At 37.1% G+C, this 23,205-nt stretch overlaps 1 protein-coding gene across 16 annotated transcripts in view; it reads right to left on the bottom strand.

The window, feature by feature from the left end:
- Positions 1-23,205, bottom strand: part of BAZ2B (bromodomain adjacent to zinc finger domain 2B) — a 424,035-nt gene that overhangs the window by 22,378 nt on the left and 378,452 nt on the right. For all 16 annotated transcript variants that reach the window (XM_047870150.1, XM_047870147.1, XM_047870155.1 and 13 more), the window contains 2 exons: positions 18,884-18,946; positions 17,736-17,880 (listed from right to left, as the gene is read on the bottom strand). In XM_047870150.1, the coding sequence (XP_047726106.1) occupies positions 17,736-17,880; positions 18,884-18,946 (208 nt within the window). The remainder of the gene's footprint in view (positions 1-17,735; positions 17,881-18,883; positions 18,947-23,205) is intronic.

The following is a 23,205-nucleotide window of genomic DNA, read 5'->3' as shown; positions in this document are numbered from 1 at the left end:
GACCAATGTTTTAAAAAAATAATTCATAAACACCCTTTTAAAAATATAAATACAGGGGCACCTGGGTGGCTTAGTTGGTTAAGTGTCCGACTTTGGCTCTGGTCATATCTTGCAGTTCATGAGTTTGAGCCCCACATTAGGCTCTGCGCTGACAGCTCAGATCCTGGAGCCTGCTTCAGATACTGTGTCTCCCTCTCTCTCTGCCTCTCCCCAGTCACCATCTCCCACTCACACTCTGTCTCTCTCTCTCTCTCTCAAAAATAATTTAAAAAACATCAAAAATATAAATATACTAGTTTATTTGAGAAGTAATATGTGCTCGAGGTAAAATATTTAGTAATGAGAGGTATAAGGTAAAACCGTTTCTGTCCTACTCCCTCAATCCCTATTTCTACTCTTCATAGGTAACCATGGCTAACCAATTATGCCTGTAGATCCTTCTGGAGATCTTACATGCATACATGTGATCATCATTTTACACTATTACATAAATGAGATACTACTCTTCACTTTTCTGCAACTTAGAATAAAACCCAAACTCCTACACAAGGACTACAACAGTGTATGATCTAGTTCCTGAAAAACTCCACAACCTCTGACCACTATTGTCCTTGTTCTTCCTTTCTCCCTTTTTTTGCTTCTCAAACATGCTAAGTTCTGACCTTTCTTGAGGCCTTTACACTTGCTATTTCCTCTGCGTAGAATACTGTTGTAACTTTATCCTCATATTTCAAACTAAGTGTCATTTTCTCAGTGAAGTTTTCCCTGATTATCTAATTTTTAAAAAAATGTTTATTTATTGAGAGAGGGAGGGAGGGAGGGAGGGAGGGAGAGAGAGAGAGAGAGAGAGAGAGAGAGAGAGAGAGAGAGTGGGGGAGGGGCAGAGAGAGAGGGGGAAACACAGAATCCAAAGCAGGCTCCAGGCTCTGAGCTGTCAGCAGAGCCTGACGCAGGGCTCGGACCCATGAACCGTGAGATCATGATCTGAGATGAAGTCCGGCTCTTAACCAACTGAGCCACCCTCTGATCACCTTATCTAAAGTAGGGGCCCCATCCCATTCACCTTAGAATATCATTCTGTATATTTACTTTGCAGAATTTACCATTAGACACAATAATCTGTTTATTTTCTATTCTATACCCCCTCACCCACAAACTAGAATTTAAATCAACAAGTTTGCTTAAAGGTAGAGCAATGTCTATCTTGCTTATTATTGGATCCCAAATGCCTAACATGATGGCTGCTATCAAATGGAAACTCAATAAATATTTTTTGAATGATGAAATAATGAATTTAATGTTTTCACTATATATATACCTTCAACAGCTTTCAATGGCAGAACACATAATTATACTTGATCAGCTGCATAATATTCTATTATCTAGGTATATCATGACTTATTTAACCAATTCTATTAATGTCTGAAATAGCTCTTCTATGCTTCTCTTGAAATTCATTTCTACCCCAAATTAAAAGTCTATAACTCAGACTTAGGCTTCTGGCCAATCAGGAGTCATAGGGACTAGATTTACCTCCTTGCATGAAACAACCAAAAAACAGACAAAATATATGAAACAACAGTCTGTAAGAAACTGGACATCAGGTGACAATGAGAGAAACCAAAAGCAGCAAGCCCTATGATTGCCCTAGTTTACTGCCTTGGGATAGTTTCCAGGCTACATCACAGAGAGAGAAATCCAGACACAGCTGGAAGACTCCTGAGATGAGAAGATGGAACTGAGAGTCCAGGGGAGACCCAAATGGCTAGAGTGCTCAGGAAGGAGAACTGGAGAGGAGAGAGCTGCCTGGAGAGAGAGCTCCACAGATGAGTGGACAGACCCCTTGAGTGTTCAGCTAAATAATGATAAGTGGCTATGTGTCAGGAATGCACCTGAGACCAAGGAAAGAACCACCTGAAAAGGATTAGAGGTGAAAGTGCTAGATACTCACACATGCTGGGAATGGACCCATTCCTACCAGCCAGGCTTGGAAACCTCAAAACTCACAGGCATCAGGTAGAATACTCAAGGATCTTGCTTCAGTAGTTAGGGGATAATTAGCCCTAGAATAAACACTGTTCTAGTCCTGCCTAACAAATTTTAAAAGCAAGACCTGAAAGGATCAAACTTTTCCCAAGTACCTTAACAATATTTCAGTTAAACAAAGCTCAAAAATGTTTGTGGGAATTAAAAAACATCCAGTACCAAATGAGATAAAATTCACAATGTCACGCATCCAATCAAAATTAGAAGGCATGCAAAGAAACAGGGAAACATGATGCATAATTAGAAAAAAACCAATCATAAAAACTGACCCCAAACTAACAAGATAATAGAATTAGCAGACAAGGACATTAAATTTGAAAAAATAATGGCTGACGCTCTGGAAAACAGTGTGGAGGTTACTCAAAAAATTAAAAATAGAGCTACCCTATGACCCAGCAATAGCACTACTAGATTTATCCAAAGGATACAGGAGTGCTGATTCATAGGGGCACAGGTACCCCAATGTTTATAGCAGCGCTTTCAACAATAGCCAAATTATGGTAAGAGCTTAAATGTCCATCAAGTGATGAATGGGTAAAGAAGAAGTGGTTTATATATACAATGGAATACTACTTGGCAATGAGAAAGAATGAAATCATGCCATTTGCAGCAACGTGGATGGAACTGGAAGGTATTATGCTGAGTGAAATAAGTCAGTCAGAGAAAGACAGATATCATATGTTTTCACTCATATGTGGAACTTGAGAAACTTAACAGAAGACAAAGGGGGAAGAGAAGGGGAAAAAATAGTTACAGAGAGGCAAATCATAGAAGACTCTTAAATACAGAGAATAAACAGAGGGTTGATGGTGGGGCGGGGTGGGAGAGGGGAAAATGGGTGATGGGTATTGAGGAGGGCACTTGTTGGGATGAGCATTGGGTGTTGTATGTAAGTGATGAATCACGAGAATCTACCCCAAAAACCAAGAGCACACTTTACACACTGTATGTTAGCCAATTTGACAATAAATTATATTAAAAAAAAGAAACAATAATGGCTGAAAAAATTCCAAATTTGGTGAAAACTATAAAACACAGACCCACGAAACTCAGCAAACTCCCAGGAAAAGAAACATGAAGACAACTACACCAAGACATACAATCAAATTGTTTAACACCAACGGATACAGAAAATCTAAAAGGCAGGTAACAAAAAATCTTATGCCTCATATAATCTCTATGCACTTTGTACACATTTATTCTAGGAAAACCCTACTATATCACCCTAATTAGGCACATGTGGAAAGTGTCACTGTGCTTTATTCAAGTTATTGTTTAGTAAGTACTACTACTTGTTCTTGATTTATTCTGAGAATTAGTATCTTAAACGACTGCTGTCATATGTCCCAAAACAGATTAGCCAAACCAAAAAACCAACCAACCAACCAATTTTTAGTGGCTTGAGACTAGTAGATGATGTCCCATTTATATCTAATAAAGTAGATGGAGCTGATGATACATTTTAATAGCCCATTCATTGTTGTCTTCAACTTTGGTATTCAAATTACTTAATTATGAACAGTTAAACCTCTTATTAAAATGTAAAATTATTTTAATGTAAATTATTTAATTTACACAGGATGTTTAGCATAAAGAGATTTTTAAATTTTAAATAATTTTCTATCTCCTATCTCATACAACCCCCCTGGTTCCTTCCAGTTCTTACTTTTCTGACATGTGTCAATAAGTATTAATAAATATCTTCAAAACAGACTGAAGGCAAGAGATGAAACAGGGAATGCTGTTCACTTGATTCATTTCCCTGGTAGTAAACGCTAGTGCATCACAACCAAGAAAATACCATTTCGCATTAAAACAAATCCTAAACAAATAACATGCTTTCTACTGGAAAGAGACGATGTCTTCTTGAATTTTATCAGAATCACGCTGAACCTTCTCAGTTCACCTAACAGTTGTCATTGGACACTAGGTGTCCACCACTCTGAGTTCAAGTGAAAAAATTTTCCTTTGCTCTCTTTAGTTAGGCTGAAGCAAACTATAATTTTCAAATAAATTTTACTACACTGTAAGTAAAACACAGAGAACATAAGAAAAGTAAAAACACTGGCATTTAGAATACAGGTCCCTGTGCAGTGGCTTCCTCCCAGGGCTCAAAGGCACTTTTCCCCAGAAGTACTCTCACTGATTTTTAGTTGTCTTCATGTTGAGAGAGCTCCCATGACCCAGCATCTAGGAGATTTCTTGCTATTATTACTGTGGAGAAGACTAAAGGAAGCAGATTCTCATCATTTGTCTCTCTAGGATTTTTCCTTCCCAGTATGATTCAGGAATTAAAAAAAAAGATGATTGATACCATAATACCCTTTCCCTTCATATGAGAGTCCCCCACATATCCATAACAGGAATTATGTTTTATTTACACTTCTAGATCAAATGCTATGATCATATCCTAATACAAAATAGAAGAGTAACATTCATATCATAGTATATACATATAATTAACAACAAACTTGTTTCATTTTTGTTGCAATACCAAATAAATTATCTATAATCTAACATACCCCTACACACACACACACACACACACACACACACACACACACACACACACACATCTTTGGTTTTAGCTGGGTGGCCATGGGGGCTTTTTTCCTTCCCACTTTGCTGAGGGACAGCAGGACACTACAGCCTTGTAGCAGCTAATATCAACACTGTTCTCAGGGTCCTACATGTGTAGACTTTGCTTTTTGGTGTGTATACCCCCAAGCACTGTTCCTAGACCCAAGGTTCCCTTGATACATTTACTGTTAGAGAAACAAAGTGCTTTCTACCCTTTCTCACACTAACCCATAAATACAGAGCAAGCCACAGGATACAGTATTTTATCTCTTGGAGTGCTTTTGTCACAAATCCAAGTCCTATGGAACCACTATGGGAGCTGGGAGATCTTTTGTACTGTTCCTTCTCTGCTTGTAAGTTGCCTTTACTAATAAACTTTGCTGCTATTAGCACTATGTGTGTCATCAGTGGTTTTGTAACTGTGCATCTTGTACAACAGTTGGTGTCCAACAAAGTTTAATGTCATGGATATTTGGAAGGGAAGCATGCAGGGGTGGAAGAATTTCTCCTTGGGGTCAGTGGTAATTCACTTGGTGGACTTAGGAAGGTCTCAGTAGCTATGCCCAAGGATGAAAGAAGCACTACAGTGTATACTAAAGAGGGGGACTAGTGGTGATAAGGTGGTTTGAAATTCAGTTCTGTCCTTCCTTCCTTACCAGCTTAGAGATTTTCATGAGCCCTAAGTGGGAGAGTGAACTAGAAAGAGTGATAGGAGCCCCTTTAGAAGAGAAAGTGGGGCAAACTCCCATTATTATGTTAACTCCCCTGTTATGATGTGAACTATCCCCTATGATATGCAGCCAGTTATTGTGAGGCATGCTCCATAGGAATCTGAATGGGAATCCCAGCAGAAGGAAATCCATCAATAAACAAAGAAAGAGCTGGGTTCTCAAACTACCATAAACACTTGGAAGGATCCTTAGAGGCTTGGCTTGCTTGTTTGCATGATGAAGGGACAATAGTGGTGTTAAAACAAGTGGAGTAGGGGGAATGCCCTTGCTACACAATAAGCAGTCTGGGTTAACTCGTAGTGCTGGGACAGGCATTGTCACCAATTTCAAACTGGATGCTTGGTAGCTTTGGTAAAATAGATCCCTGTTGGGGTGATTTTCCCGAGGCTCTTTATGTGAACTGGACTTGATCCACAGCAGATGTAGACACTAGCTACGTTACCATAATTCTAAGAAAACCCAGGGCTTGGGAGGGGATGGGCCTGACAACATGCCCTTGGTATAAAGAATGTTAAATGACTGAATCAGAACAGGTCCATGTATGTGGATAATGGCTTTGATTTTACTCCTTCACCTGGGAGGCAATGTTAGAAATGAAATAGTTCTTTTGGGTCATACAAGCCTCATTTCAGGGAAGGAAATGGAAAGTGAGAGCCTAAAATGTGGCACAGGTTTCTATACAAAATAAAAAGAAAAAAGGTATAAAGGAAGAAGATAGGCTAGACTTCTGGTATTGCTCATAGAGAGAAGCAATGATAAGACTGAGGTGATGTGTTGTATAATTTTAGAGTATGGAAGTGTTATCCACTTCAAAAATCTGAGAAGGTGGAAAAGAGACCCATGGGATGAGACACAGAAGATCCAAGGGCCACTGGCTTGAGGAGTTGTTAGGAGAGGGGGAGTTGCCAGAAGATTAGGTGAAGAGAGTCCCTGCAGAGGACTATCCCTCAGACATTACAGTGGTTGAGCCTCACCACATTCACCATCTGGTCAGATCTCACAGTCTCTAGACTCTTCAGGAAAGGATTTGGAGAACAGAACCAAGGGAAATACCCTGTTTCATCTCAACTCTTGAAATGGGGTTATGGGTTGGAACATTCACAGTCATCAGCTCTACTTTATGAAATTGATTCAACTCCAGAAGCCAGGCTTTCTTTGTTCCCTGATCTGGGCTCTTTCAAACTTAAGAAGGACCAGGGCTGGGCTCTATCCCTGGGTCCCCCTCTAAAGGACTGCTAACCACACTTCTCAGTTCACTATGCTAGAAAGAAGAGCCTCAAATATTTATGGGCTTGCTAGAAATGAGGGCCCAAGTGTCTACTGTTCTAGAATGCAAAACAGCCTGGGCAAACAAGTTCCCATATTGTGGCTGCAAGTTGGTGTTACCTATGACTCAAAGCCCAGAATCGCAATCAATGTAAAGGCTTTTGGACCTCTTTGTGTGAACTCCAATTGTTCCTTTATCAGACTGCATAACTGGCATGAAAATACTGTGGTATTTAAGTCCTGCACAAGCATGTCCACATATCAGTGGGACATATTTGTTGTGCCTTCTACTGGCAGTTTTGGTAACTGTTGGCCAGGCATGTTGTCAATGCCCAGATGCACTGACCAGGCCTGCCATGGCTGTACAAGAGTGCTACATACCTGGAGGAGAAAGATTGCATTTCTCATGCAAGAATAGATTCAGATAGGGGTACTGAACAACACCATTACACTATTTAACGACACTGTTTGACACTAGCATTGTAAGTGTCTATGACTGAAGTCAAGACACTCTGATGACATTTGTTAACTTTTGAATATCTCATTTCCTCTAGCTACTGAATGCTATATACACCTTTTCTGGATATAGAGATACTGTGTCTCTCCATGTGTGGACCATATAATACTATTAAGACTGAAGCATATTTATCACATAGTAAGATTTCCAGAAATAATACAAACAATTGGAATGCCTTTCACAGTTGTTGCCAAAGCTTGCCAACATAGTGTTGAGTGGCTGGCTTGTCCGTGTTCCCTCTTCTCTACAGGCAGTACAGAATGCTGGAATGATATTCTAAAAGATGGGTGCACCAACACCCCTCCATAGTGACCTCTGTACATTGTCCAGTCTGGCTGTCCTCTTCCATTTATACTTTGAGCACTTCTCATACCTCATAAAGGTCCTTACACTGTGGTGAAGTTCCTTGGCATATTGGATTTGAAGAGCAGAAATGGAGAATATACTTGGTATGCCAGGACCCTGAGTTTTTATACCTCAAAATTTCTCTCCTTTTTTGGCACCTTTCAACAGGTGGCTGGGAAGTTACTGTTGTTCATATTACAGATGAATGGATGGACACAAATGTCAATATTCTCCTACTTTTCAGATGACATTTGCAAGTTACACCCAGAGGAATGGTAATTTTTATTCTCTCTTTGTTACAACAGTTTTAAATTTTTGTTGTGATCACTCTACAGGCAGGAGATTTTGCTGTAGTCCTTTTACCCATACAATATATTCTGCCTGGAGGACATCTTTGGTGGGAAAATGGCACCTCCTGGTTTTGTGTGGAACTTACTGTTCCAGAAAAAAAGGACAGTCCATATAGATCACCACTGAAGATAATGATGGACTTGGCATGGGCATAAACATAACTGACCACAGAAGGTAAGAGGGTGAATATAGCATGAATAATTCTCCTGTTGCCTTTCTTACAGATATTAACAAACTATACTGAATAATCCTCTACAGCTATCCCACACAATGACACTTATTTCAAAGCTATCAGGATGTTGTATTTGTCATCCTCAACCTTCTTAATTATGGAGGACATTCTGTGCATTCCACTCCCAGACAGTGTCATAGGAATTACTCATTACTCCAGAGTCCTCATTTGTTCGGGCTATCCATAATTCCGTCCTTACTAATTATGCTGTGTAAAACTCCCTTTATCTTCTTAGAGGCAGAAGGACACTCATATCCTGACATCTCAGCTCCCAGTGATCCATCAGGGCCACCTGGTAGCACTTTTCCCCACTTCAGACCTACAGTTGAGTCTGGCTAACAGCACACTGGCAGTGTGCTAACCCCAGGGAAACATAAATGCCACATAGATACAAAATGTAGCATTGAACCAGACTGGCTGGCACTCTCTGTGATCCAGGGGAACTTGTTTTCTTATGTGAAAAGCAAGGCCTTCCTGCTTCCTATCTGGACATAACACTGTCTACATACTTTGGGAATAACTATGAGACCTTTTATAATGGCACTAACTGGCTGGTTAGCTCATTTGGTTAGAGTGTGGTGTTATATGACTCAAAATCTAAAAGGCACTGGCAACTTTCCCAGCTGTGATCTCTAGGGTCAGCATCAAACCTACCTGCAAGATGGCAGGTATGTAGGGATACAAGCTTTCATTACTTTGCACAAGGGCTCCTTCCTTGAATAGGCACCCATGAAGCTGAGGGTATGACCCCAAATCATCTACACTGAGGGACACTACCACTGAGAAGGCTTGGGCTGTTATCACTGAACAAAAATAGCATTGATTTCTTGACCCGAGTAATATTATAAATGCATAGCTTTGGACCATTTGTTGAATATACTATAGGCAGATTGCTCAGGGTAATTGATGTTGTGCAATATTGTTTGTTTTGGAATTTCTCTGGCTTATCTGATTTCTCCTTCAGAAGGCACCATTTAAAATCCAACTGATAACTGTTCCACCTAGTGAAGGCATATACCTACTGAGTCACAAGGGTCAGAGGGTAGACTGAAGGGGAATAAACCCTCAGTTTTAGCTAAATGGCTACAGGGGCTCTCTTCCTTCTCTCTTCCCAGAGGCCCAACAGAAAGCCAGATTAGTCACTGAGCTGGTTTGCGGATGGACAGTAGGGCCTTTGGCTGATGTTGGCACTGTTCCCAAGGCCCTCAGTATGTGGAACCTGCCCTTTATAGTCATATTCCCTATTGCTGTTCCCAGGTACAGAATTCCTATATATATAGGACCTATATAAATCTTTTATACACACACACACACACACACACACACACACACACACACCTAAAATGTTGTTCCTTAGAGAAACAAAGGGTTTTCTACCTCCTCTTGGACTAAGCTAAAAAAATAGAGTGTGAAAGAAGGCATCTCTCTCTTTGGGTGTTCTTGTTGCCTGTCTAGGCTGCAACTGGATGACACTCTTGTGGAACAAACATGGGGGCTTAGAAGATCCTGTGTGCTTTGTTATGTGCTCTACTCTTGAGTTACCATACTGATAAACTTTGTTATTAGCACCATGTGTTTCACTCATGGTGTGGGTTATCTTGCACGAACACCCTGAATTTAATTAATAATTTTCTTTGGAGGTAATCCCAGATGTGATTTCTTTTTTGTTATAATATTGAGGATAAAGATAATTTTAGAGATTTTTAAAAAAACTTGGACACTTATTTTTTAAAGCTTGTGCATTTATACTTTTAAATAGGTGAATGTTGTTAAATCTAACTTTATTAAGAATAGATGGTGTTTTTAGGTAACTTTTAAAAAGTGACAAATGAGAGGAATAGAATATTGCATATTGTTAATATTGTATTAACTTTTGTTTTAAAGTGGGCTCCATGCCCAACATGGGGCTTGAACTCACAACCCTGAGATAAAAAGTCATGTACTCTACTGACTGAGCCAGCCAGGTGTCCCCTGTATTAACTTTTAATATCCAATATTTTATGGTCGTTTCTACTAGTTGGTACTTATTCATCTTTATCAGCCTTGCCTCCCAGATATAGTACTTGTCTATATTACATATTAATATGCTTTTGTTCTTTGTCCTCATATATGGTATATCTTTCCAATTAGGTTGTGAGCTCTTTCTGGAGACAGGTTAATTGATTCTTTTGTATCTCCATAGTACTTAGTACAAGGCACAATACAAGTGCAGATTAAACACTTGATTAAAATCATAAAGGTTTTTTTCTACTTTAATTAGCTGTAAGATAAAGAGAAGGAATCTACATCTGTTATTTATTTTATAAGTTTCATAGCACTTAGAATAATATAGCAGATGCACATTTATCAGCGAATTAATAAAACCTTTATGAGAAAACCTTTAATTGAAAATTTATTCCTCCTTTTCCGCTGTACTATGCAATGACCACAAATAATAGTATAAAGTATGATTAATATTTATATATCACTTTGTAGCTCTTTTAAATTCATTATTTGACATGACAATAACCAAAGAATTTATACAGAGCCTATTACAATTCTCTTGTAGAAAGAAAAATCAGAGTCCAGAGAGGTTAAATAGTGGGACCTGAACAGAAACTGAGTCCAGTAACTATAAATTCAATAAATGTTATTTAATTTGAGAGGCCTCAAATTAAAAAGTTTCCTGTAAGCTATTCTTATAAACCTGATAAAGACATTTAATTACTTACTTTCTTAAAGTATTTTTAATGTGCCTGTGATATATAAAGTACAATGTTTTACACTACGTAGAATCAAAAGTTGTACATATAAGGGCTATAAAACTTAAATAATATAAATAAACTGAATGTATATCAATTGCCAAGATAATGATACAATTATTTGGTTTTCTAGGAGTTCACAGATAAGCTGGAGAAGAATTTATAAAAAGGCTAGAACTTGAGCTGGATCAAGAAAGGTGAAATTTGGGGCGCCTGGGTGGCGCAGTCGGTTAAGCGTCCGACTTCAGCCAGGTCACGATCTCGCGGTCCGGGAGTTCGAGCCCCGCGTCAGGCTCTGGGCTGATGGCTCGGAGCCTGGAGCCTGTTTCCGATTCTGTGTCTCCCTCTCTCTCTGCCCCTCCCCCGTTCATGCTCTGTCTCTCTCTGTCCCAAAAATAAAATAAACGTTGGAAAAAAAAATTTAAAAAAAAAAAAAAAAAAAAAAGAAAGGTGAAATTTAAAATGATTAAAGAAAAGGCAAATTAGCATTATATTGAACAGAACTCAGCAAAACAAAGTATGCAAAGTAGGAAGAATGCACATGTGTTAAGCAGTGGTGAGTAGATTGGTCTATGTAAATTCATATTGGGGAACAGTATGAAGACATTTTGAAGTCAGATTTATAGAAGGCCATGAATGCTTGTATGCCAGGTTATATAAAGACTTATTACATCATCTTATAAGCAGCAGAAAGTCCTTCGAGGTTTTGAAGCAGAGACATGATATGATGACAGAATGTAATGGAAGGAAGAGATTGTATAGAGAGAAGTTGGGGGCAGCTGTAATAATCCACATATATATTAAGAAAGAACTGGGGCGCCTGGGTGGCGCAGTCAGTTAAGCGTCCGACTTCAGCCAGGTCACGATCTCGTGGTCCGTGAGTTCGAGCCCCGCGTCGGGCTCTGCGCTGATGGCTCAGAGCCTGGAGCCTGTTTCCGATTCTGTGTCTCCCTCTCTCTCTGCCCCTCCCCTGTTCATGCTCTGTCTCTCTCTGTCCCAAAAATAAATAAACGTTGAAAAAAAAAAAAAAGAACTGATTTCAGCAGTGTTGCAGAGATTGACTTTAGACATTTTGAAGGGAAAGCGGATATCCTAGATAACTTCAACTTTACAAGCTCAGGTGACTGAGATTAATGTGGACCTTAGTCAAATCGAACAATATGTAATTGGTCTGGGGTAGGGCTCAGGTTTTGTGATTTTTTAAGGTTCTCATTTGATTCTTGTAGCTAAGGTCAAGTCAGTCATGGGGCACTTTATTGCTCTTAAGCTTCACCAAGGCTGTGCACCTCAGTGACTCACAATTTTACAATATTTTTTTCTGTAATTTTATAATTTTAAATTAAATCTCTAAAGATATATGCGCCTTTATGTTTATTGCAGCATTTTTTTAAGTTTTTTAAAAAAATTCCAGTTAGTTAACATACAGTGTAATATTAGTTTCACGTGTATAATTTAGTGATTCAACACTTACATACAACAGCTGGTGCTCATAACAAGTGCACACCTAAATCCCCATCACCTAGTTAACCCAACTTCCCTAACCGCCTCCCTCTGGTAACCATCAGTTTGTTCTCTATAGTTAAGAGTTTGTTTCTTAGTTCGCTTCTCTCCCCACCACGCCCCCCCCATGGTCGTTTGTTTTGTTTCTTAAATTCCACATAAGAGTGAAATCATATGGTATTTGTCTTTCTCTGACTTATTTGCTCAGCATAATACTCTCTAGCTCCATCCATATCATTGCAAATGGCAAGATTTCATTCTTTCTTATGACTATTATTCCACTTTGTGTGTGTGTGTATGTATAAAGAAGTGATATACATATCAGTTGATGGGCATCTGGACTCTTTCCATAAATTAGTTATTGTAGATAATGCTGCTATAAACATCAGGGTACATGTATCCCTTCGAATTAGTATTTTTGTATTCTTTGGGTAAATATCTAGTAGTGCAGTTGTTGGATTGCACAGTGGTTTTATTTTTAACTTTCTGAGGAACCTCCATACTGTTTTTAACAGTGGCTGTACCAGTTTGCATTCCCAGCAACAGTGTAAGAGGGTTCCCCTTTGTCCACATCCTTGCCAATACTTGTTGTTTCTTGTTAATTTTAGCCATTCTGACAGGTGTGAGGTGATAGCTCATTGTAGTTTTGATTTGCATTTCTCTAATGATGAGTGATGCTGAGCATCTTTTCATTATCTGCCATCTGTATGTCTTCTTTGGAAAAATGTCTATTTATGTCTTCTGCCTATTTTTAAATTGGATTATTTGTTTTTTGAGTGTTGAGCTTTATAAGTTCTTTATATATTTTGTATAATAATCCTTTATCAGATCTGTCATTTGCAAACATCTTCTCCATTCTGTAGGTTGCCTTTTAGTTTTGTTGATTGTTTCCTTCACCATGCAGCTTTTTATTTTGAAGAAGTCCCAATAGTTTACTTTTGCTTTTGTTTCCCTTGCCTCAGGAGACATATCTAGTAAGAAGTTGCCAAAGCTGATGTCAAAGCTGATGTCAAAGAGGTTACTGCCTGTGTTCTCCTTTAGGATTTTAATGGTTTCCAGTCTCACATTTAGGTCTTTAATCCATTTTGAATTTATTTTCATGTATGGTCTAAGAAAGTGGTCCGGTTTCATTCTTTTACATGAAGCATTATTTTTAATAGCCTAGATATGGAAGCAATCCAAGTGTCCTTCAATAGATGAATGGACAAGAAGATGTGGATGGACAAGAAGATAAGCTATGCATACATACGCATGTGCACATGCATGTGCGCGCACACACACGCGCGCACACACACACACACACACACACACACACACACACACACACAGGAATATTACTCAGCCATAAAAAAGAATGAAATCTAGGGTGCCTGGTTGGCTCAGTCGAGTTGTGTCTGACTCTGGCTCAGGTCATGATCTCATGGTTCATGAGTTTGAGCCCCACATCAGGCTCTGTGCTGATAGCTCAAAGCCTGGAGCCTGCTTCAGATTCTGTGTGTCTCTCTCTTTCTCTCTCTGCTCCTCCCCTGCTTGTGCTCTGTCTCTCTCTCAAAAAAAACATTACAATTAAAATTAAAAAAGAATGAAAATTTGCCATTTGTAACAACATGGGTGGGCCTAGAAGGTACAATGCTAGGTGAAATAAGTCAGAGAAAGACAAATTCCATAGGGTTTCACTCATATGTGGAATTTAAGAATCAAAAAAAAAAAAAAAAGAACAAAGAAAAAAATAGACAAACAAACAAACCTAGACTCTTAAATACAAAGAACAAACTGGTGGTTGCCAGAGTGGAGGTGGGTTGGGGGATGGATGAAATAAAGGGGATTAGGGTACACTTATTTTAATGGGCACTGAGTAATTTATAGAATTGTTGAATCATTATATTGTACACCTGAAACTAAAAACACTATGTTAATTATACTTAAATAAAAAAAATAGATTTCTACACTAAAACTTTTACCTAATTTCATACTTAACAAGATCCTCCTCTTGACTTTTCTGATTCAGTTTAAAATATCACAATTTTTCTTTTTTTTTAAATTTTTAAATGTTTAGCATTTATTTTTGAGAGACAGAGTCAGAGTGAGAGTGGGGAAGCGGCAGAGAGAAAGAGGGACACACAGAATCCAAAGCAGCTCCAGGCTCCAAGCTGTCGGCACAGAGCCCAACGCAGGGCCCGAGCCCAAGAACTGCGAGATCATGACATGAATTGAAGTCAGACACTCAATGGACTGAGCCACCGAGGCACCCCAATATCACAATTTTTCTATTAAGGATTAATTCATCCAATATTTCTCTGATTTCATTTTTCTTACATCACATTCAATCTTTCTTATAGCAATTCTACCTTCAAGATATCACACTCTGGGGGCACCCGGGTGGTTAAGCATTGGACTTCAGTTCAGGTCATGATTTCACGGTTTGTGAGTTCAAGCCCCACATTGGGCTCCCTGCTGTCAGCACGGAGCTGTCTTGGGATCCTCTGTCCTCCTCTCTTTCTGCCCCTCCCTATCACTCTCTCTCTCAAAAAGAAATAAACATTAAAAAAAAAGATATCATGGTCTTCCCATGTTTCTTGTTTGTACTTGAGCTTAGGGCCTCCCTACTTTTTTTCTAGGCTACTAGAGTGATCCCACGACTGATTTCTCTGCCCCCTTTCTCCTCAATCCAATGTGTACTTTGCTCCAGATTATTATTTTAGCATAGTTCCCTTGCCTATATTACTCTCTGCCTTCAAGACCTCACAGTCTAGTGCCAGAAATGGCCATGTATGCCAAAAATTGTAAATTATTAAAGTAGGCTATATAACATTTTCCTGGTTTGAGTATTTTAAAGCACTTTGTGTTTATTCCTTTGACTACCTCCAACTTCATTCACTCTCTGGTTTGCAAAGTCCTAACTTTTCTTAGAGTTGCCTTTGGGGCCACCCCTGGAATGAAAAACAAGTGTATAGGATATAGGTCTAACTGTAAAGGCTAGGAGTTCCCCAAATACATCAACCAGAACAATTCTGGTTTTGTTAGATATTGGGGTTCTGCATAAGATTTGTAAAATTTTAAACAATTTATTTAAACAAAAACAAAAACAAAAATAAAATCTCAGTTAACTCATTTCTTCCACCCCTCCCCCTAACCTCTGGCAACCACCAATCTGTTCTTCGTATCTATAACCTTGGTTTTCTTTTCATTATTTTTTTAGATTACACATATAAGACAGATCATATGGTATTTGTCTTTCTCTGATTTATTCCACTTAGCATAATGTCCTCAAGGTTTATCTATCTTGTGGCAAATAGCAAGATTTTATTCTTTTTTATGGCTGGGTAATATTCTACATGAGGGGTGTGTGTGTGTGTGTGTGTGTGTGTATGTGTGTAGACCCTACCATTTTTATCCATTCATTCACTGATGGACACTTAGGTTGTTTCTATATCTTGGCTACTGTGAATAATGCTGCAGTGAAATGGGGGTGGATATATCTTTTTGAGTTAGTGTTTTCATTTTCTTTGGATAAATACCCAGAAGTGGAATTGCTACATCATATGGTAGTTCCATTTTTAATTTTTTGAAGACCCCTCATATTCTCTTCCATTGTGGCTGCACCAATTTACATCTCTACCAATAGTGCATAAGGTTCCCTTTTTTTCACATTGTCACCAACATCTGTTATTTCTTGTCTTCTTGATACTAGCCATTCTAACAGGTGTGAGGTGAGATCTCATTGTGGTTTTGATTTGTATTTCTCTGATGATTAGTGATGTTGAGCACTTTTCATATGCCTTTTGGCCATCTGTATGTTTTCTCTGGAAAAATGTCATTTCAGATCTTCTGCCCATTTTTAAATCAGGTCATTTTTCTGCTTTGAGTCACATGAGTTCTTTACATATTTTGGTTATTGGTACCTTATCAGATATATGATTTATAAATATCTTCTCCCACTCAGTAGATTACCTGTTCATTTTGCTGATGGTTTCCTTTGCAGTGCAATAACTTTTTAGACCAATGTAGTCCCACTTACTTATTTATTACTATTTTTTCCATGCTTAAAATATTTTTATTTTAAAATATTTTATGTGAACAGTTAAAAAAGGAACCCATCACACTATTCTGTTGAATCAACAGGCTGACCCATCTACATCAATTTTTAAAAACAAGTACAATGCAATTGAAGCTTCCATGTACCCTCCCTGATACCATTAGCAACTCCTGCCCTGGAAAGGCAAGGGGTAACTTTCACATATAATTACAATACATGATTTTATACTCTTACTTCATGTAATTTGAAGCCATAGGAAATATATTACTGTGTAAAACACTGCTTACTATATGCCAACAATGCTTAAATGCCAGCCACAACTTTAAGTACTTTACACGCATTATTAACTGCCCTCCTGCAAAAGATTTTTATTTTAAAAAGTTGTTGCTAAAAACAACTACTTTATAAAATTTTGGGTCTGGACATCGCTGTGATTAATCAAATCCCTCTTTCCACTGGACTGTTAAAGTATTACAATGCATGGATTTTGTTTTATCTATCTTTCAACCTCCTGCAGTGCCTATAAATGCCTGGCATTAAATGGGTATTCAAAAAAAAAGTGTTAAAAGAAGTTCTGGCCTGCATGCATCACCATGGAACCATAGCTATATCCTGAAACTTGTAAGCACTGGCATAATACTCTCAGTGTCATCAGAATTTAAACATTTGGAAACACTCAAACTTATAGTTCTGAAAAGTTCACTTCAAGACCATTTATCCAGCACATAAATGCACTGGGTACTGAGTTAGTTAATATAACACAAGTGGAGACAGCAAGAAAATAGCCTAAAGGTAAAAATAAATAAATAAATAAATAAATAAATAAATAAATAAATAAATAAATAAATAATAAAAAAATAAAAAATAAAAATCAAGGATTGTGTAGTTTAACACAAAACTCAAGAAAGAAAAAGGTTTAATGGAGAAGGAAGTGATCATAAATTTCAGACATGAACAAGATTTCAAGATGAATGAGATTATGATAAGGGTCTTACTTTAAGGGAGTTATTTCCAGGGATACTGGCAGGATGGACACTTTTTGCAAAGGTTAAAGAATAAACCACATATTAAAAAATTTGACAATGGGAAGGGAGAAAAAATAGAGAAGCAGCTATAAAGGAAAATACAGGGAAAGATCTTTGTCCACTAAGTAAGAAAAGAACAGTTTATGTGTGATGTCAGAAAGAGTGACAGAAGAGAAATCATGAACACAGAGGAAATATTTATCAGTGAAAGAGGCATGAGTTCAAAAGGAAGGGGAAACAAGGTTTTACACTGTTTATCCATAAAGCAAATTTGATTGTGGAAGCACAAACTATAGTGAAGAAGTAACACGGTTTTTCGAAGTATGGTTTTTGATATTATTTTGTAACAGATTAATAGTTCCTACCTTCACCACTCTCCATGCCTTCTACAAAAATCCCCCCACATTGGGGAAGAATCCAGTACCGGCGTCTGTAACGATCCTGGCCAAACATCATCGAACGCAAAGAGTGAGAAGCGTCAAAGAGCTTCCTTCTGTACTGACTCTGTTGCTGTTAAAAAATGATGCATATAATTAAGCTATGGGTGTCAAGTGCTTTAAAAATTAATATAAAAATGACTTTACACTTATTATGCCTTTACTAAGCAGATAAATTTCACTACTGGGAACAGACAGCAAAAGAGCTAAATATTCTATGCCTGACTTCAATTTCAGTAACACTTAATATAGTTAGTAATTATTTTGAAAGTAATTGGAATAGTCTTGTTACCATGGATTAAAAAGATGTTTTATTTTACCAGTTATCTTATAGTAAAGCAAATCTTAAGCTTGGTAGTAAACAATGTGATCAACTATTTTACTGGCCAGAACAAACTGGCTCAGTTCTATTGAGTATATAGTGTATAACAAATAACTCTCACAACATATGTAATTGACCGTATCTGTATTTGCTTATTTTTATACTCATACTGTAAACCTAAGCAACAAATTGCTAAATTTTGGGATAAATTTGGGATGAATCTAACATTGATATAATATACAGGTATCTCATAACATTAATCTCATAATACTAATACTTTTAAAAATACATCTTTTTTACAGAAGTCCATTTGAAACTTCACTAATACTACTGAAATTCAATTTTCAATTGAATTTTTAAAATCATAAGTATGTAAATATGTAATTTATAAATCCAGTGCAAATATAATCCACAAATATAGTAATGTAGAATAAAACGTAAGATGCTGAAACTATTACCATGACATTTGATTGAATTTTAAAAACAATTACTTTCAAGGAATAAAACAATGCACTTATGCTATTTTGTATTTAGATGAAGAGCTGAAGAATATAGGCCCTGGTTAAGTTTAGGCTTTTAACCTTGTTATTAAACTTTTAAGGTTTAATTGTGAGAATGTTTCTAGAGCTCCTCATTTTACTTATTTATAAAAAAACTTATTTTTATGTTAGCAGCCAGAAAAACTAATCCCATACAAGGTGGATCTTTAAAACACTGCAAAAAAGATGTTAGCTGTAATCTGAAAAGTGCTTACTTTACTCAGTTTTTCAATCTGTTTTTCTAGCTCTTCAACACTTGCTGCTTGGTCACCTTCATCCTATACATAACAAAATACATATCATTTACCTGTTTTTAAGATTTATTTAATCAATCAGTCAGCAAATATATAATGAAAGTCTTCTATATGCAAGGTACTATAATATGTACATGGAAATGAGTAAGATTCAGTTGTTGTTCTTTATAAATTAATAATCTGGTAGGGAGACAAATAAAACATTAACACTAAAAAATGAAAACCACCAAATAGTAGGGAGCTATAAGGCTCTCAAGACAGGTAGAGATTAAGAGTCATGGAGTTCAGGGGAGGGAGAGATTTATTCTAGTGGGAATCTATACTAAGAATCTATACTTAGAAGAATCTATACTAAGAAGTTGTGTTTTTTTTAATATGAAATTTATTGTCAAATTGGTTTCCATACAATCAGTGCTCATCCCAATAGGTGCCCTCCTCAATGCCCATCACCCACCCTCCCTTCCCTCCCAACCCCCATCAACCTTCAGTTTATTCTCAGTTTTTAAGAGTTTCTTATGCTTTGGCTCTCTCCCTAACTTTTTTGTTTGTTTGTTTTCTTCCCCTCCCCCATGGTCTTCTGTTAAGTTTCTCAGGGTCCACATAAGAGTGAAAACATATGGTATCTGTCTTTCTCTGTATGACTTATTTCACTTAGCATAACACTCTCCAGTTCCATCCACGTTGCTACAAAAGGAATACAGGAGTGCTGATGCATAGGGGCACTTGTACCCCAATGTTTACAGCAGCACTTTCAACAATAGCCAGATTATGGAAAGAGCCTAAATGTTCATCTACTGATGAATGGATAAAGAAATTGTGGTTTATATGCACAATGGAATACTACTTGGCAATGAGAAAGAATGAAGAAGTTGTGTTTTAATCAGCTACTGAAGAATACTTAGGAATTGACTGATCAGAGAAAAAAGGGCAGGGCATTCCAGAAAAAGTCTGGCATATCATGACCTCAAAGGTCCATCAAGAGATAAGGTGGGAGATGAGGAAAGGATGAGTTTAGGGCTAACCTATCAGAGCTGTAAATGCTTGTCAATGGACAATGATATCCCTCAAGGGCCATTAAATATCAGAACTATGTTTTATAAAGATTAATCTGATAACAGTTACGAGATGGCCTAGAGCAGGGAAAGGACTAGAACTGTTAAATCTCATTAGTAGATTCCTGCAATGATTCAAGAGGGAAGGAGAATGTGGGCCTTGCTAGGGTCAAGGAAATAGAAAAGGAGAAAAGCAAATGGATATAAGAGACATTACATAATTAACACTGCTAAGTCCTGACAACTCATGGATAGGAGGCAGAGAAGGGTGAGGGAGATGAAGGAAGGAGTAAACTATGATGTTCAGGCTTTACATCTGGGGACTGCAAAAATCTTAGTACCATTAATCAAGTCATTTTTAGAGCAAAGAAGGCATGTTACATTTTGAACACATTGAGCTTTTAGAAGAAAAATAATCTCTACTATAATTTCATAAATGGGAAGTATATATGTGACTATGAATTTCTTTCATTCTAGAAAATAAATATAGGAAAACTTGCCCCAAATTATATGTTTGAGAGGAAAAGCATGAAATAATAGAAGGTATATGTGCTTCTTTGAACCTCAGCTGCACTACTTCATGTAGGCCAAGTACTTAACTCTTCAAAGACTATTCTGTAATCTGTAAATTGATGATAACATTATCCGTGATATGGGATTTTTGTGAGAACTAAACAAGAAACAGATCTGAAACAACTGGCATAGTTCCTGGCATCTAATAAATAAATACAGTTACTTTCCTTCTTTCTGAAAATTGTACTTTAATGAGAAGATGCAGATACATCTTAGGACAAAAAAAAAAAACACTTTGATATTCACTTTCTATAAGCATTTTTACAAAGGTACACCGTCACCAACCACTCATGAACAGATATTTCTAGACCAGTGTGGTTATCTCCCCAATACAAGGAAGTGAAAGGAAAATCACGTTAGTTTTACCATTACCCATCATTTATCCACCCCTTACCCAAATCAAGTGAACCAAATTATAGAAGCATTTAGGCATATTAATTGTGCTAATAGTAACAGGATTTCTATTTGGGATTAAAAGAAACCTAAAATCCTTAAATCTTGACTCTCAGAGACATATTTACATATCTATATAATTCTAAATCAATCTTTTGACCAGAGGATAAATGTTTGATAATGTGCTTATGTAAAAATACAATTCAATCAATAGGTATTTGAAATAAGACATGGAAGTAGCTATCTGTCAGCCAAATTAACTAACTGCTATTTCTTTTTTTTTTAAAATGTTTTTTTTTTTCAACGTTTTATTTATTTTTTTTGGGGACAGAGAGAGACAGAGCATGAATGGGGGAGGGGCAGAGAGAGAGGGAGACACAGAATCTGAAACAGGCTCCAGGCTCTGAGCCATCAGCCCAGAGCCTGACGCGGGGCTCAAACTCACGGACCGCGAGATCGTGACCTGGCTGAAGTCGGATGCTTAACCGACTGCGCCACCCAGGCGCCCCAACTAACTGCTATTTCTAAGACTCTTCCTATGATGAAAAGGGAGTAAACTGTCTACTGAAGTTTTACTTAAAGGAGCTTTTGGCTTATAGTCCTTATAATTTTAAGAGACACGAAGGAACTTGAAAGACCAGAGAGAAAGGCAATGACAAAATTAAGAACACAGAATCTATCCCTGCCATGGTTCTCCATGGTTTTTTATCCAAAGAGAGGGCCATTATTTGTCCCTATATATTGAAGGTTAATTGTCCACATAAGCTTACATCCTAAAATGTGAGGTTAAAGTTCACAAAGGTTTCAACACAAATCTAAGTATTAGGGATATTCCATGTGTTGAAGGAATCAAGAGTGAGAAAAGGGAATCATAGCTGAGACAAAAGGCAGGATTTTCTATGACTTAGTCAAGGGCAGGATTTTCTAACTGAAAGAGGTCATGTGGGCCTCTGCAATTAATCCTCTAAGGAGTATAACTACTGACATGAACTATACTTTAAATAAGAGGCCACATACGTTTTTGGAGGAATAATGTGCCTATCAGTCAGATTCACTTAAATAGTTAAACTTTTATTAAATAGGAAATTGATAAGTGGCTGCCAGTTCTTCAATATAAAGAATAGCTCTCAAATCATTTAAAGGAAATGCTAATTTCGCTTCTTAGGTCCTAAAATATTTATTATTTTTAAAAGCTTTTAAACTGTTTTCTCACATGAATAACAAGATATACATTTTCCAGGGTTTTGATCAATGAAAACTTACTATCTAATTAACTCTATAATTCAACACTCATAAAAAAATAAAGTACTACTTTAAATAATACATCTGGTCTAAAAAACATTAATGATGATTTTTAAATAATTAATAATGATTTTTAAATCCTCCTTTAAAGAAAAAAGAAATGGATAGTTTGTTAATTTTCCATGTGAGAAAAGAGCTAGACAAAACAAATAATTTCTGTAAATAAACTCTAATTTAGTGGGATAACTACCCAGTAGAATACACTGAAATCCCACTAGAGAATTTTAAAATTTATGAGAGTTAACATTGTAAAGCAATTTATACCATTAAGTGCTGAAGAGTGATACTAATTCTATGAAAAGGTGATTAATATTGGTCAGAAAGGTTTAATTCCTGCTATGAAGACAGCTCCACCTGGCAAATGAAGCAGATTGGTTATAAATGGTATCTTTTGTTTGAGTAATTACAATTCTGATATCCAAATTATATACCCTTCACATTATTTGTCACAGCATGAAACATACGATCAAGTGGTTTCAAAACTACAACATTATGAAATAATTGATTTATGCAAGGAATCTCAATGCAGTCTCTTTTCCGGATTGGTACTCAAAGAAGTAAAGCTTATTCTAGTGATTTTTATAATTTTGGCTTAAATATAAGATGGAGAAGAATTTATGAAAACATTTTGCATGTATGCTGTTTTTACTTAAGGGAACTGTACAGCATATCATCTTGTTAATTCCTCCACATTATCCAGATGCAGTCAAAATTTTGATTCAGTAATTTATCATTGGTCTTGATTAGACATTATTTTCACACATTCCATCAATAAATTCATCCCTCTAAGTCTTTTTTCTTTAATTCTCCAGCAGTACTTAGTTGATGCAGGAAAGGAAAATAGTTCTTTCTAGACTTTCTTAGCTAAATACTCCTGACATTGAGGGCAGAAGGAATGGTTGACGGTAAATTCTTTTTTGAGTGCCATTCTGCAGCCTTATCAATATTTCTAGCATTCCTTAC

This window comes from Prionailurus viverrinus, chromosome C1 (genome assembly GCF_022837055.1).
Source record: "Prionailurus viverrinus isolate Anna chromosome C1, UM_Priviv_1.0, whole genome shotgun sequence".
NCBI classification, from domain to species: domain Eukaryota; kingdom Metazoa; phylum Chordata; class Mammalia; order Carnivora; family Felidae; genus Prionailurus; species Prionailurus viverrinus.
This window is presented reverse-complemented; position numbering and strand designations above follow the sequence as displayed.